The 15,825-nt window shown below is 41.8% G+C and overlaps 1 protein-coding gene across 1 annotated transcript in view; it reads left to right on the top strand.

Moving 5' to 3' along the window:
- Window positions 1-15,497, top strand: part of LOC139656302 (mitogen-activated protein kinase kinase kinase kinase 3-like) — a 52,041-nt gene extending 36,544 nt beyond the window's left edge. The window contains exons 18-33 of the mRNA XM_071533836.1: window positions 2,262-2,336; window positions 4,832-4,883; window positions 5,173-5,563; window positions 8,070-8,176; window positions 9,040-9,081; window positions 9,332-9,416; window positions 9,678-9,757; window positions 9,979-10,039; window positions 10,852-10,969; window positions 11,550-11,608; window positions 12,008-12,111; window positions 12,769-12,940; window positions 13,262-13,330; window positions 13,850-13,942; window positions 14,916-14,986; window positions 15,402-15,497. Coding sequence (XP_071389937.1) covers window positions 2,262-2,336; window positions 4,832-4,883; window positions 5,173-5,563; window positions 8,070-8,176; window positions 9,040-9,081; window positions 9,332-9,416; window positions 9,678-9,757; window positions 9,979-10,039; window positions 10,852-10,969; window positions 11,550-11,608; window positions 12,008-12,111; window positions 12,769-12,940; window positions 13,262-13,330; window positions 13,850-13,942; window positions 14,916-14,986; window positions 15,402-15,461 — 1,639 coding nt within the window. The 3' untranslated portion in view covers window positions 15,462-15,497. The remainder of the gene's footprint in view (window positions 1-2,261; window positions 2,337-4,831; window positions 4,884-5,172; window positions 5,564-8,069; window positions 8,177-9,039; window positions 9,082-9,331; window positions 9,417-9,677; window positions 9,758-9,978; window positions 10,040-10,851; window positions 10,970-11,549; window positions 11,609-12,007; window positions 12,112-12,768; window positions 12,941-13,261; window positions 13,331-13,849; window positions 13,943-14,915; window positions 14,987-15,401) is intronic.
- The last annotated feature ends 328 nt before the right edge of the window (window positions 15,498-15,825 follow it).

A 15,825-nucleotide genomic window follows, 5' to 3' on the forward strand; every position in this document is an offset into this window, starting at 1 on the left:
CTCTGGTGCACAGAGGAAACAGCAGGGAGAGAGCGGGGGTCTTGTTCCATTCCATGAGGTTTTCTCTACCTGTTCACTCCTGTTTCAAAAGCTAAAGTTGATCTGTCAAATCCCATGTTATGTTATAGATCAGTGATTCTCAACCTTTTTCAGATCAAGGACCCCTAGTTTAGTCCATATTAGAGCCACGGACCCCCATTTGATGAGAGTCTCTCAGACCCAAATCTGAGAATATTTTTATTGTTAGATATGATTTTGTCCAGAATTCCATGACTGTCTGTATTGTAGGTAGAGAGATAACATAGAAACTATGATCAAAACAGTCATTCTTCTACATTCTCTAATTGTGTTAACTTCTTGTAAATGAAATAATGCTGAAGTTTAACAATTCTTAAATTTGCTGGGGACCCCCTGGAACCCCCTCAAGGACCCCTGGTGGTCCCCAGACCCCACGTTGAGAACCACTGTTATAGATGAGTCAACAATAACATAGACTTAACTTAAAGGCACGGGCCCAGTTCGTAACAGACCTGGGTAAAATAGTATTTGCAAAAAAAAATATTTTGTGGTTTGTTTTAGTTTATAGAGGGGGCATAAGGTTGGGGTTTGCCATGCAGTGAGTCCCAGAAAATTAAGACCGTCACTGGAAAGTATGTGAAAGTCGTTTTAGTTTTCTTTTCTGCGATTGACAGCTCAGTCTTATCTGAATTGTCCCGACATGGTAAACTCCACCCTTCTGGTTCCCCGAGGAGAATAAAACAAACGCTAACAATTATTTCCAAATACTATTACACCCGGGTCTGGTAGTTTACTGTCTGTCCAGAGCCTTTCCTAGTTTCCTTGCTCATCACATCAGAGTTGTACAGTGTGAAGAGGATACAAGGGAAGGGTTAGTTTGTTTTACATGGAATGGAAAGCCCCGCTAGCCTAGGATAACTCCACCCACCCTTAGCTTAGCAACTGCCCATAAGTGTTTATTCACTTTCAATTTAGTCACCTCAGTGAGTGGATTTTCATACATCTGTTGTTATGTGAATTGCAGTAAAGTTAAATTTGAATTGATTGAATTGGAAGTGAATCCTCAACTCTACTGCCTACGCATCTGTGTAGATCTGTAAGGACTTGATGGGTTTAAACAGGACAGCTGAGTCTGGCAAGGCGGACAGAAGCAGTCGGCGGCATGTTGATTAAACCCATCAGCTGACCGTCTGAAGCTTGCAGTTCTTGTGCCTGAACCTAGTGATACATGGGCCGTCTTTTAGAGACATCAAGGAGTTGCCTCCGCATTGTTACTATAAAAAGTTGAATAAAAAAAAATACATATATTTTATTATCAGTGCTGCCTCTTGGCCAGGTGTCCCTTGTAAAAGAGAATTAGTTCTCAATGGTACTTCCTGGTAAAATAAAGGTTAAAATAAATAAATAAGTAACCACCTGGGAACATTTTGTTGCCACAATTTTGAATTGTATTTTGTTGCTCTAGATTGAACAAAAAAGTTGTCCTATGTATCACCGCCCTTACCCTGCGTCCACACTGTGAGCAACTTGGTTAATGGGTCACTGTATTCTGATGCCAGAGTTTCCAGTTGCATCTATGTAGTGATTTGCAGCTACAAAGCTTTGAACAGTAAAGTCATGTGTTTTTCTCTGTTCTGGTATTGCCTTTCATTACGTTGTGTCGTTTTGAAGAGGTAACATAGCTAGCCATGGATGTAACTGTTGTCCAAGCTTTGTTTATTCCTTTAGTCTTTCAAATAAAAGTTGTAGAGAACTGGGACACTTTGAATGGCGGGAATCATCTTCACATCCATGTTGCACTATTGTTGATGGAACAAAATCACATGGAGTTTCCCTGGTTGTTCAGCTCTGTGGGACATGAGTGGATCTCCACTGGCTTGTTACTGGTGTTGCTCGCAGTGTGAATGCGGGGTTCAGCTGTTTAGCTTGGATCTGTCCAGTCCTCTCAGATCTGCTCACATGTCAGAGGAACAGGGTTAGAGGTCGTTTGTGGACCAAGCTTCACTCAGCTCTCCACCTTTCCCTCCTCCCTCCCCCCTCCTCCTCCTCCCCCTCCTCCCTCCCATTGTCATCTCCTATCTCCTTCCCTCGCTCCCTTTCTCCCTTCATCCTTTCCTCCTCCGCTCCCCATACTTTAATCCTTTATCTCCTCCTCCTCCCCTTCTCCCACACCTCCTCCCTCCCTTGCCTTCCTTTCCTCCTTTCACCCCTACCCCCCTTGCTATCTTCACCTCCTCTCCCAGGGGCCATGTGGCACACTTAGGGGATGATGAGGATGAGGATGATGATGGTGCTGATGATGATGAAACTCACACTCAGTAAGTTATTTCCTAGTCTTAGAACTAGAAGCCCATCCCTCCCTCCCTCCCTCCCTGCCAGCCTTCCCATCTCTCTTTCTCTCTCCCCTCTCCCTCTCTCTCCTCTCCTCGCGGTGAGGACGAGGAAAGGAGGAGGAGGAGGAGGAGGAAAAGGAGGAAGGCTTCCTGTCTTTGCCACAGTTTCATCCACGCATCTCTATGCAGCACACCGCGCCATCACGCCACATACGCCGCCTGTGTCTGTGTGTGCTTACAGCCTGAGTGTGTTTTCCATGCTGTGTACTACTGTCTTGTGTGAAGTCTAAAAGCCACTAACAGTAACCCCTAACCCTAAAAAATAAAACTTATCTTTTAGGCATTCCTACATTTTATTTTCAGATGGTAAAACTGTAGAAAGAGATAGAAAAGATGAGAGAAAGAGAGAGACAGTGGAATAACTTGATATAGGCAGAGGTTGGAATCAAAACTACAGCATTAAAAAGGTGCATTTAACATGTAAACTCAGCTACATATCAAATTGTGGTATATTTTACTTCATTTTTACTGGATTTAGCTAGTTCTTGTTGCATGAAAAAGTGGCGTCTGGGTTTGGTGCTTAGATAACTGTTCTTCCTGACCTTGACGTCTTATATTCTGTTGTCTTGTTTTGTGCTCCACTTGCGCCGCCATCTGTGTGCCTCCTTGCTGTGTGCGTGTGCGTGTGAGTGTGTGTGTGCGTGTGTGTGTGTGTGTGTGTGTGTGTGTGTGTGTGTGTGCACGCACTCACACACTCCCTTCTTCTGTTTGCCTCTATAAAACTGTACATTTGGCATCAAGCCTCGTCCCTCATGGTGTAAAAGCCAAATGTGTACGGCCGACCAGAGCCTTCTCTTCAGACGGAGATTTTCCACTGAATCAGGAAGGCCTCAATGGTTTATATTTTAGGCATTTTTGCTGACAGTTTTATCCAGAACACAACAATAAGATAAGCTTCATTTCCTACATTGCCAACATTGCCTGCAACCAGTAATAATGTAAATTGGGGTTAGAGCCAAAGCACTCAAGCTGGTTCCCAGTCCTTCCTAATAGAATGCTGAGTAAGTATGTTTTTATGGCTAACATTGTATTATCACAAAGTTTAATTCCAGGAAGTAAAAATGGAATCAGTGGAGGTTTAAAGCTACAGGCCACCGTTTTTGGAAAGAGGAAATACAAAATCATTATCATTTTCCTTGCAATTAACAATAATACCCTTAAGATATACAAATTATCCCCATAGAGTATACTTCTCGGTATACATCCCAGAATCTAATACAGTGGATTCAAAGGTAAATCAACATCTAAAATGACTAAGTTTTCATTGATGCAACTTTTCTGGGGTAAGCCAGTTGTCTGTTCATTGTCATTTAGCGTGGCGTGGATTCATTGTGTCTCATTTTTTATTGGTGTTCCTGCATTTCTCTTCATGTCGATTGGCTCCCAGCTTATATCCGTTTTGATTTGTGTGCTCCGATTGGTCCTTTGTCTGTCAGTCATCAACAAGTGGCTCGATAAAGTCACGCTCCATATGGCTGTATGGATGAAGCCTCTCAGAATGAAAGTGCTGATCTAACTTCAGTATCAGTATTGATTATTATAAGCTGGTGAAAAGCCTCAAATTGTGGGGTTGTTGGGTTATGTATTAATCTATAAGCATCTATAAGCTGATTAATATTAGAAAAGCAAATGGCATGTATAAGTCATGCACTGAAAATAATTGACACTTTTGCATGATAAGATCTTCTTCTGTTAGTATTAGAATTTGCATCTGTATATCCAACATAAATTTCTGGGGTATTTATAGCAATACTGGCTCTAATAATGCTAACCCTGATCCAATATCAGTGCTGCCATTCTCAGAGACTTTACACATGGCTCCATCTGTGGTTTTATTAACAATCAATCAATAGTGTGCCAGTCATCACTTTTTATTTAACCCTTTGGGACAGTTATCTCATGTCTGTCTCTCATTTAGTGTTTAGGCGACGGTTCCACTTGTGGTTTCAACACATCTTTTATCATCCGATCATTCCAGAACATATTAATTGACAAATAAGATTTTACCCACATCTCTATTGGATCTTCAAAGCCAGGAAGTGATGAAGCACGCACACAGTGTGATGATCGTAATTCTTCCTCCTCTGGATGTGATCCAGCTGTGATCCACCAAGGAGCAATTTAAAAGAGATGAAGAGGAAGAGAAAGTAAGGCAGACATATTTAGATTTATACAGCTGCAGGAGGAATATATTTGGCATTTTCAGTTCATAAAACTGGTTCCTTATGATCTTTAGAAAATTTGCTTTGAAATGACAAGTGAAACCACAGCCTCAGTGGTGACATTTTGACAAACGTTTACATTGTTTTCTGTATGGCGCTTGTTTGTTTGTTTGTTTGAATTGTCAGTCTGTTTTATAACGAGCGCTACAATTGTCCTGTCAATCAAAGCCTCAACTCCTCCCTGTTCTCGCCCTTCAGCAAATCGAGCACCATCATGAGGCCAAAAGTCCCGCCCCCACTTCCTCCCAAGGTAGGAACAACCAATGGCATCCTACAGCTCACAGTTTCTGTTCTGTCAGTTGAAGATCAATTCAGAGGTTCAGTTTAGTCTTCTATTGTAAGCAGGGTTGGGTTGAATTCACCTTTACTGTAACTTTATTGAAAATGTGAGGAGAAGCTGCAAGCTGCTAGAAAACAATGGCTTCATTCTTAATTTCTTTATAGATTTGGTCATAAGAATGTCTTCATTGCAAAAGACTTCCAGGTATTGAATTTTTAAGCTGACTTTTTTTGTCGTCCTCATCTGTGTTTTCCTCCAGCCCAAGTCCATCTGCCCGCCGCAGCAACAGCAACAGCAACAGCAGCAACAAAAACAAGACGATAGCCAATCACACAGCGAGGACGACGGCAGAGGGGGAGGGACCATCAAGCGCTGCCCGGTCCCAGAGACGCCCAGCCCCGCTAAGCCCGCCTCCAACGTCCCCCCGCGGCCCCCGCCCCCCCGGCTGCCCCCCCACCGCCGCAGCAGCCTAGGTAACGAGAGCACGCGGGGCGCGGACGCCGAAATCTCTGCCCCGGGGGATGATGGGAGCTTTAGGCATTTCTGGGAGTGGCTCCACACGCCTCACACAGAGGAGGAGCTGGAGGAGGCGTGGGAGGTGCTGAAGGAGGTGAAGGAGGAGCAGGAAAAAGAGGAGGAGGAGGAAGAGAGTAAGCGCAGCCGATTGGTAGCTTCCCCCCCCCCCCAGACCCTGTCGTCTCCTCCGATTGGTTGTCTGGTCCCCCCATCAGTCAGTCCTTGTAGAGTCCGATTGGTTGATTTGTTTCATTGAGTTGGTAATGATAGTCGTGATTAGTTGTTTTTCCAAAAATTTTTAGTTCCTTCCATCCATCAGCTCCTGCTCCAGTATGACTGTTTGTCTTTTTCAATCAGTTTTTTTGTGGCGTCTGATTGGTTGTCTAATCCCATCAATCAGCGCCTAGTCGCCACCGCCTCCCCCGCTTCTTAGGAGGAAGAAGGAAGAGGAGAAAACATCGTCCTGGCTGGTCAAAATTGAAGGAACAGCATATGATGTAGTGCACAGGATTTTTTCCTTTTTTTTTTATTTGACACACACCCCCCCATTCAGTTTCCACATTTTCCTGCCTTTATATCTTACTTATCTCATCCCTGGAGGAGTGCTCTTCTCCAGCTAGTAGCAGGCAAGATATTGCAGAATTTCAGATCAGATTACGAGCGACAAAGCTACAGGAAGTAAGGGAGTATTTTCAGGGAGAATCAGCAACATGGATCTACATGTGTGCGACACATTGCGCAGCGTGGCGGCCAATGCGACGCTACAAATCAGCTGACTTTTTTCACACTCCTATGACGCGATGAAACATCACCAATCACAATAGTGAGAGAGTAGTTTAAATATTTTCTATCCTGTTTTCCTGAAGGTTCCAGCAAAACTGTTCCAGGGACCAGGGAGCAGCTAGCTATCCTCAGTCTTTTGACAAATTGTGCCAGCTGTAGGGAAACTGTGATATTGTAGCTGCCTGCGCTTTTGCCCGGTTTGTAGTTTTGTCGCTCTTTTTTTTTTTATATATATTTTATTTTCAGCTTTTCAGTTTTATATTCAAGACACATGTAAACAAGATAAGACAAAACATAACAGACAAAGAGAAGAAAAAGGAGAAGAAGAGAAAAAAGAAAGGGAGAAAGAGAAGCTGCCAGACATACATATGTATATATATATACATATAGTATGACTTAGTTCACAGCAATTTTCAAGAAGTTACATAGTCAGTTATTACAAGAGTACAGGTAAAGGGTAAGGAGTACAGGGTTGCATCACTCCAGAATATAATTAACAATTATTTATCTTTGAGACAGTCAATGAATGGACCCCATATGTTCAAAAATGTATTGGGTGCTTCAGATTTGTAGAAGCGTATTCTCTCTGTCTGTATGATTATGATCATTTCGTTGAGCTATTTCTTAAAACAGAGGGGTGTAGGTGATTTCCAATCTGTTAGAACCATTTTTTTTAGCAGCTACCATACCAAGCATCAATGCCAATTGTTCCTCAGATGTACAGCTTAAAGCACTCTCTGAGCATCCAAAGAGTGCCAGTTCTGGATCAGGGGGAATGTCCTTTCCACAGACTCTGGAAAACCACTGGAATATTTCACACCAAAATTTTTGTAAATGAGGTAGTTTTGTTGCTCTTAATCTGAATGTACCACTTACTGTGTGGCGTTCCCTCATTCAGGCAGGAAACGCTTTTTGTCCAGTGGCCACAGTGAATACTAAAACTCCACTGCCACTCTCAGTTTCTTATCAGCCAACTATTTTTTTGGGAGTAGAATCGGCCGATCCAAATGATGGATAATTACCTGTCAGAGTAGCTTGGTAGAGTGGCGAGTCGACCAGCCTCAACCAATATGTAACTGGTGTCTGGTGGTGATTTCCCATCCTACTCCCAACTGTGACTATATTTGATCCTCTGTATTCTTCCTGCTAGCCTGCTCCCTCCTCCCTCCCTCCCTCCCTCCCTCTGTGCTCCCAGTAGTTTGTCTGGTAGTTAGTGTTACGCTCTCCTCTGTCTCCTCTTGTTTTTGCCAATTGAAACCAACAGTTTTATCCATGTGGTTGTGTCAGTGTGAGTGGACTGTACCTGTAGCGTGTTCTGTAATTGACTGTATTGATGCTGTTGACTCATTCAGTCTCCTGATTACTTACACACACACACACACACACACACACACACACACACACACACACGTACGTGCAGTCTCACTCTCTCGCTGCCCCTCTTTGTCATTTCCTCACCTTATTTCTCACACACTTTCTTTATTATTTATTCTTTATTCTTTATTTATTTGCGACTCGACCATGATCACATGGTATGGAGCACAAACAGAACATACAATAATAACATAATGATAGCACACGGCATGGCTAAAGTACAACAAATGTTACTTAAATGAAGGACATTCTTCAAAAAGGCACATCATTTACAAATAACTTTTGGCTTATCTGATTGTAATAAAATTAATTTAAACATAAATGGGCGGTTTAAATAATACTTTGGCAAATACCTCTTACACTTTCTCTTACACTGTTGCACATACATACACTTTCTTTCTTTCCTTTCTATCCCTCACACTCTCTCACTTTGTCAGGCACACACACACACACACACACTGAGTTGTGTCTCTGCTGTTGTAGGTAACGGGCTGAACTCTCCACACAATGGAGAGCGGGACAGTCCTGCAGACAGACAGTCCACCATGCCCCCTAGTGTCCCCATACGGAAAGACAGAAAGGACATTCCGGTAAGCACACTGAACTTTGAGCAGTGGTTCTCAAAGTGGGGTCCGGGGACCCTCAGGGGTCCTTGATGGGGTTCCAGGGGGTTACCAGCAAAATGAGTTAATTCACTAGAAATCATCCCAATCAGAATGTATAGGAATGTGATCACAGGTTTTACACCATTATTTCCCCTTAATTCAATACTCATTCAACAGGAGCAAAAAATCTTCTCATATGGGGTCTGTTTCTCTAATGTGTGTCTATTTGGAGGTGTGTGAAATGAAAATGTTTGAGAACCTTTGCTCTACAGCGCTACAATTTTAGTAGAGTCTGCCTCCTAAAATTAAAAGCATGTAGAAAACTGAAAAGGGTTCACCTGTGCAGCTTGAGCTTAATTTCAGTTCATTTCACAGATCATGCTCCTCGGTTTCTTTCCTGTCCTCTTACTGTCTTTGAAACCTGAAGCTCGTTTGCTCGTTGGAAAAAGTGCCATGATTAAGACCCCGTCACTCACAATATAGGTATCAATCATCCGGTATCAATTCGCACTGATTTGCTGAAGACTCCACTGCTATGAGGTTGAAAAAGTCAAAAGGAACCTACATGTTTCTGTCGTAAATCACACCGAGTCACACAGTTTTACATGTAGAGGGTTTTTCCTGTACTAAATCTCTGGATGTTTCCATTTATTTTTAGTGATATCATCAATAAAATAGTTTCCACAGTGCTGACCTCCAAAATTCAAATCATTCCCTCTTTGTTCTAATTGCTCCGACTTGAGCTTTGTTGTAATATTTATGTTTTATATCCATATGATAATGTATGATCATGTGCTGACTTGCTGTATGTGTGTGTCTTTGTATCTGTGTGCTTTTCTTCCGCTTAGAAGCCAATCAGTAACGGCCTCCCACCTACACCCAAAGTCCATGTAAGTCTCTTGCTGCTCTTCTTTAGATAATTCTTGTTTTATTCAACTAGAAGTCAGTGCTGTTTGATAAACTAGGTAATATTACAGTTCATCAAGTTGTTTCCACTTGTTAGTGTTAGTGTAACTGATAAGCAACACCTGAAAATGTTCCTGTTTGGATTAGGACACGGACACCAGAGTCTGCACAGTGCTCACCATGTAATGTTTGCATGTAATATTTAACATAATCACCTTCTCCTCCCGTTCCCAGATGGGAGCGTGTTTCTCCAAGGTTTTCAACGGCTGCCCTCTGAAGATCCACTGTGCCACGTCCTGGATCAACCCCGACACCAGAGGTAACCAATAGGAAACCAGATGCACAGTGTGAAACGTCACCTTACCGGGTGATTAATCTGTCATTCATTACTCCCTGGATCAACCCCAACACCAGCAGTAACCAGTGGGAAACCAGATAGATGCTACAGTGTGGGGTGGTTGGTTAAATCCTGGCTAAAATGTTGCTGTGTGTTATCAGAACTTTTCAGACTTCCCTATCGGGAACTATTGCTTTACTGTAACATATGATAAAGTGTTTTGTGTGTGTGTGTGTGTTTCAGACCAGTATTTGATATTTGGAGCTGAAGAGGGGATCTACACACTAAACCTTAATGAGCTGCATGAGACCTCAATGGAACAGGTGAGATTGGAAACCATGTGTTATAACGCTAGTATTACATATTGGGTTATAATGTTTACCACGAAAATATGGGACCCTCACAAATATCCTTGGTTCTTTTTTAAATTGGGACAAATTTGAAGCCTAACCTTACTGCTGCTTTTGTCCTAAGCTCTGTGTTTGTTTCTCTGTGTGTTTATTCTCTCTCTGCCTTGTGTGTGTGTGTGTGTGTGTGTGTGCAGCTCTTCCCTCGGCGGTGTACCTGGCTGTACGTCATGAACAACTGTCTCCTCTCCATATCTGGTAAGACCAGCTCTCTGATTCACTGGTGGTTTACTGTTATAAAATATTCTACATTTCTCCTCTTAAAGGTATTATTGTGGACTTACAGCTAGCTGCTAGTAGGGCTGTGTAATTATGGCATGCATGGTATGTAAAGAAATAATCCTGTTTGACTCGATTGTTGGTGTAAAATTGTTTTGTTGCACCTTTGCTTAAATCAACATAATGACTCTCCTCTCCTCTTCTCTCCTCTTCTCTTCTCTTCTCTTCTCTTCTCTTCTCTTCTCTTCTCTTCTCTTCTCTTCTAACCTCTTTTCTTCTCTTCTAACCTCTTTTCTTCTCTTCTAACCTCTTCTCTTCTAACCCCTTCTCTTCCTTTCTAACCTCTTTTCTTCTCTTCTAACCTCTTCTCTTCTAACCTATTTTCTTCTCTTCTAATCTCTTCTCTTCTCTTTTCTTCTAACCTCTTTTCTTCTAACCTTTTCTCTTCTAACCTCTTCTCTTCTAACCTCTTTTCTTCTAACCTCTTCTCTTCTCTTCTAACCTCTTCTCTTCTAACCTCTTTTCTTCTAACCTCTTCTCTTCTAATCTCTTCTCTTCTCTTCTAACCTTTTCTCTTCTAACCTCTTCTCTTCTAACCTCTTTTCTTCTAACCTCTTCTCTTCTAACCTCTTCTCTTCTCACCTCTTTTCTTCTAACCTCTTCTCTTCTAATCTCTTCTCTTCTCTTCTAACCTCTTCTCTTCTAACCTCTTCTCTTCTCTTCTCTTCTCTTCTCTTCTCTTCTCTTCTCTTCTCTTCTCTTCTCTTCTCTTCTCTTCTCTTCTGTCCTAGGCAAGGCCTCCCAGCTGTACTCCCACAGTCTGTCTGGTCTGTTCGAACATGCCAGACAGATGCAGAAGTTACCAGTAGCCATTCCCACACACAAACTGCCTGATAAGATGATTCCCAGGTAAAAAAAAAACACTTTCTCACCTGAAGAAGGCATTTCTGCTGTCAACAGTGCTAGTATTTTATTTTTAAAGAGAAAGACAGAAAAATAAGAGAGGGAAGGGAGAGAGAATAGTCTGATCTCATGGCCAATGTGGTCTATTCTCTTGAAGATATGTAATGTTTAATCTTTCATATATTCTCATAATTTCGGGTTAAGTCAGAGGCGTCTGGGGATAAAGCGGTCTGTACACATTCAACATTATAGTTTCAAATCCCAGTTAATTCTCTCCTGCCTCTCCTCACTGCATGCTGTTATGAGAATTAATAGGATGACTGATGAGGGTGGATCATTTAATCATTTTAAAAAGTAGTAAAAGAAAACAAGTAGCATCTAAGTTATTTGATCTATAGGATTGCAGTCCTCAACCAAACTCTGTAACACAAGCTTCTTCGCTTAGCTGTCTTAAATTTTAGAATTTCAAAATGAGTTTCAGTGATATCTGAACATTCACATCAGTTTTAATCTGTAATATAATATCGATCTGAACCCAAACCTTTTCTGTCTTAACACTGATTTCTTTGTTTTTGTCTCTTTATAGGAAGTTTGCTGTGTCTAATAAGATTCCAGACACTAAAGGGTGCCAAAAGTGTTGCGTAGGTGAGTGTTTGTGAAGGGGGAATTTCATATTTTTTGTCACTAGTGCAGTCTGATTGCCTCGCACCGCACCAAGTTCAAGATTCACTTTTGGAAATTTGTTTTGTTCAGGTCAGCAACATGAAAAACAGAGAAAGTTTAATGGCCTTTTTCCAATGAGTGAACCTGTGTAATAACCCACAGAAAAGTAATAATAATAATTCTGTCAGTACATGAAAATCTCCTCAATACATAATGTACTTTTAAGTGTGAATCAACACAATAAAAGTACAAAGCGTACAAATATTGTGTCCTTACAACACTTTTCGTAGGTTACTTTAATACACAGGAATTAAGCCGTTATTAAGTGTTACCAAAATACAATATTCAGACGTAATGATGGTTGCCGTGGTTTCCTTCCAGTGCGTAACCCCTACACCGGCCACAAGTACCTGTGTGGAGCCTTCCAGTCCAGCGTCATCCTGCTGGAGTGGGTGGAGTCCATGCAGAAGTTCATGCTCATCAAGGTCAGTGTGTTTCTCCTCGATTGACAGTTTTATTTATTGTGTTAACTTGGTCTTAAATCCAATTCCAGGCAGCATTAATAAGGTCTTAAAAAGTCCTAAATTCAGCTTGCAGGTCTTTGAGATGCTAGTAGTCCCGAACCCTCTGTCTAATATTACAGCATGTTAAGTGAACCTCCTTTTATCAATTTTTTTTTATTCAATGAGCTTTTATTGGCATGACATACATGTGTACATATTGCCAAAGCATACGACAACAAAATAACTTAATACAACAAATGTAGGACAAAATTATATAAGAAAAAGAGAGTATAAATTATACAACAGATCAGCTTTGAATATTGAATAATTGAATATTGATGAATAATAATGACTAGAATTTATAACCTCCTCCTCTCCTCTCCTTGTCTCCTCTCCTCTCTCCTCTCTCCTCCTCTCCTCTCCTCTCCTTGTCTCCTCTCTCCTCCTCTCCTCTCCTCTCCTCTCCTCTCCTCTCCTCTCCTCTCCTCTCCTCTCCTCTTCTCTCCTCTCCTCTCCTCCATGGTGGGACACACAAACACACAAACCGCTCTCTAATTATAGTAGTGTGATATCAGCATTTTGTATTTACATTATTTCCACATCACATAATCTCTCTCTCTCTGCCTGTCTTGGTCACAGAACATAGACTTCCCGTTGCCCTGTCCGCTGGAGGTGTTTGAGATGCTGGTGGTCCCGGAGCAGACCTACCCTCTGATCTGCGTGGCGGTCAGCAAAGGCACCGAACTCAACCAGGTGGTCCGGTTCGGCACCGTCAACCCCAACTCCACCTCCTCCTGGTTCACCGAGGCGGGTAAGAACAGTCCGACCGTTTTTTATCAGTGAAAAAAAACAACACCGGGGGTTCAAAATTGGAAACTTACTGGGTACAGCAAGGAGTACAAACTTAACCACGTGCTCACAACAGACTAAATACAATAAAAACATATAGGATGCATTAAATAAACAGATTAAGACACATTATATGAACAGTGTAAAATGCTGGAAAAGACAAAGGTTAAAGTTGAGCAGGTTTACAGCATGTGGGATAAATTAACTTCAGGAATTAAATGAACTTTTTTACATTTATGAATTAGGGGATTAGATTGATTTTTCTCTCTCTCTCTCTTTGCAGACACACCACAGACGTGTGTGATCCACGTCACTCAGCTAGAGAGAGACACCATCCTAGTCTGCCTCGACAGTGAGTAACACACACACACACACACACACACACACACACACACACACACACACACACACACACACACACACACACACACACACACACACACACGTCTCTGCATTAGAACTGTCCAGCCTCAACTCCTTCAGAATGCAGAGGCTTTCAAAACAGATGTACCAGAATTTTACATAGCTTTTTCCTCTCTTCATCACTCTCTCCCTCCCTCTCTCTCTCTTTCTCTCTTTCTTTCTCTCCCCCTCTCTCTCTCCCTCCCCCCTCTCTCTCTCTCTCTCTCACTCTCCTTCCTCCCTCTCTCTCTCCCTCTCTCTCTCTCTCTCTCTCTCTCTCTCTCTCTCTCTCTCCTCCTCTCTTTCTCTCTCTCTCCCTCTCCCTCTCTCTCTCTCTCTTTCTCTCTCTCTCTCCTCCTCTCTTTCTCTCTCTCTCTCCCTCTCCCTCTCTCTCTCTCTCTCTCTCTCTCTCTCTCTCTCCCTCCCTCCCTCCCTCCCTCCCTCCCTCACTCTCTCTCTCTCTCTCCAGGGTGTATAAAGATAGTGAACCTCCAGGGTCGGTTGAAGTCCAGCAGGAAGTTGTCAGCAGAACTCACCTTCAACTTCCAGATCGAGTCCATAGGTGAGAAGAAATTATATACTGCATATTACATGAAAAAGTTAAATCCCCTGAACCTCTGCCTGCTCACTCACTACAAGTCTTTCTGAATCAGACTGTCAGCTAAAGGCAGAAAATATATCTGTGTGTACCCAGGCTATTTTCCTTGGTATCGAATATTCTTAATAACCTAGAAATTTGATGTAATTTAGAAGAAATAAAGTAAAATACAAAAAAAGAAAATGCTGTTTTGGCAGGACAGCGTTAAATTTTGGATATCACCCAAGCCTAGTGTGTACAGCTTATTTTTAGAAACCAAAGCAAGACTTGACCTCAGTTTTACCATGTATTTATCAATGATACTGCATATTGGTGACGTTATGGATTGTTTTGAGACTTGTCTTGCTCTGCTGTTTGTGTATCTGATCCATGATGGGAAAATATCAAATGACACCTGGGCAGTTAAAGCTGCTCTAGGCAATTTTGCACATTGACAGCCCCAAAAGGCAACGAGAGACAACTGTTTCAAGAAGAAGGACCCAGAAATCCTGTAATAATAATAATAATAATAATAATAATAATAAACTTTATTTATATAGCACCTTTCCAAAACAGGGCTTACAAAGTGCTTTACAGGGTAAAAGCAAACAACAGGAATCATGAGGTGTTAATCACAAAAACACTAAGAACAAATATCACAATAATAAAACAATATATTAATAAGCAATAAAACATAAAACAACAAACACAGTAATAAAACATAACCATAAAAAATTAGATAAAACAATACAAACAAATGGCGTAGACATGATAAGATGGGATCATAGTAAAGCTAGCCTATAAAAGTGCGTTTTAAAAAGAGACTTAAATGAAAAGATAGACTTAGCCATCCTAATCTCCTCTGGAAGGTTGTTCCAAAGTCTGTAAGGGATTTGTTCAATCATATTTATAGTATTTAGTGACAATCCTGGTTGCTGTTATTTGTGTTTCTGTGCAGTTTGTCTCCAAGACAGTGTGTTGGCCTTCTGGAGGCACGGCATGCAAGGGCGGAGTTTCAAGACCAACGAGGTGAGATCGATACTCTGTGTGTGTGTGTGTGTGTGTGTGTGTCTATGTGTGTGTCTATGTGTGTGTGTCCTTTTGCGAGGAAATTGCACACTACAGATGATCTTTGGAACATATGTATGAACTGGAATCAGATACAAGTTCCTCCAGGCATCTTTGAAGAATGTTCGTCAGACTAAAATAGGATTTTGATTACAGTTGTCACAGTCGCCGTATGTTTAAAATATAAATGAATGCCATATAATGTGATATTAGTAGATAGGCAAATAGATGATTCAGACCTGCAAAACTGTAAGAGACAAAGTCCATATTTTGGCAATGTATTATTTGACAATGAAGACCGTATTTTAAATAATTACACTTTTCCTGTTTTTAGTTTTTAGATTGATTTTAAGTCTCTCTCTCTCTCATTCATCAGATCACCCAGGAGATCTCTGACAACACGCGCATTTTCAGACTACTGGGGTCAGACAGGTGAGACACACACACACACACCCACACACACATAAACACACACAGTATTACACACACCGAATGTTGTGTTAACGTTCTTTCTGCTGTCTTGTCACTGAAGACGCTCTGACAGCAGAGATCCAGACACAGAGCCTGGGGCCGGGGACAGAGGCCCCACTCTGCCCAGGTACACTCACTGCTCCCTGGGCACATCCAGCCCGAACTCTGCCTCTGTCTGTCGGGGCTCTGGAGGTCCGCTTCATGCCAGCTGTTGTTTATCGGGAGCTTCAACTTTGACAGAGAGAGAGAGAGAGTGTGGGGGGAGGAGAGAGTTTGTTTAAAGGAATACACAGAGATTTTTGGCAAACTTAACCACCAAGTGATGAAAA

This window comes from Centroberyx affinis, unplaced genomic scaffold (genome assembly GCF_046629955.1).
Source record: "Centroberyx affinis isolate AG114_WGS23_722 - 3 ecotype Tasmania unplaced genomic scaffold, CSIRO-AGI_Caff_v1 ptg002439l_1, whole genome shotgun sequence".
Classification (NCBI taxonomy): Eukaryota; Metazoa; Chordata; class Actinopteri; order Beryciformes; family Berycidae; genus Centroberyx; species Centroberyx affinis.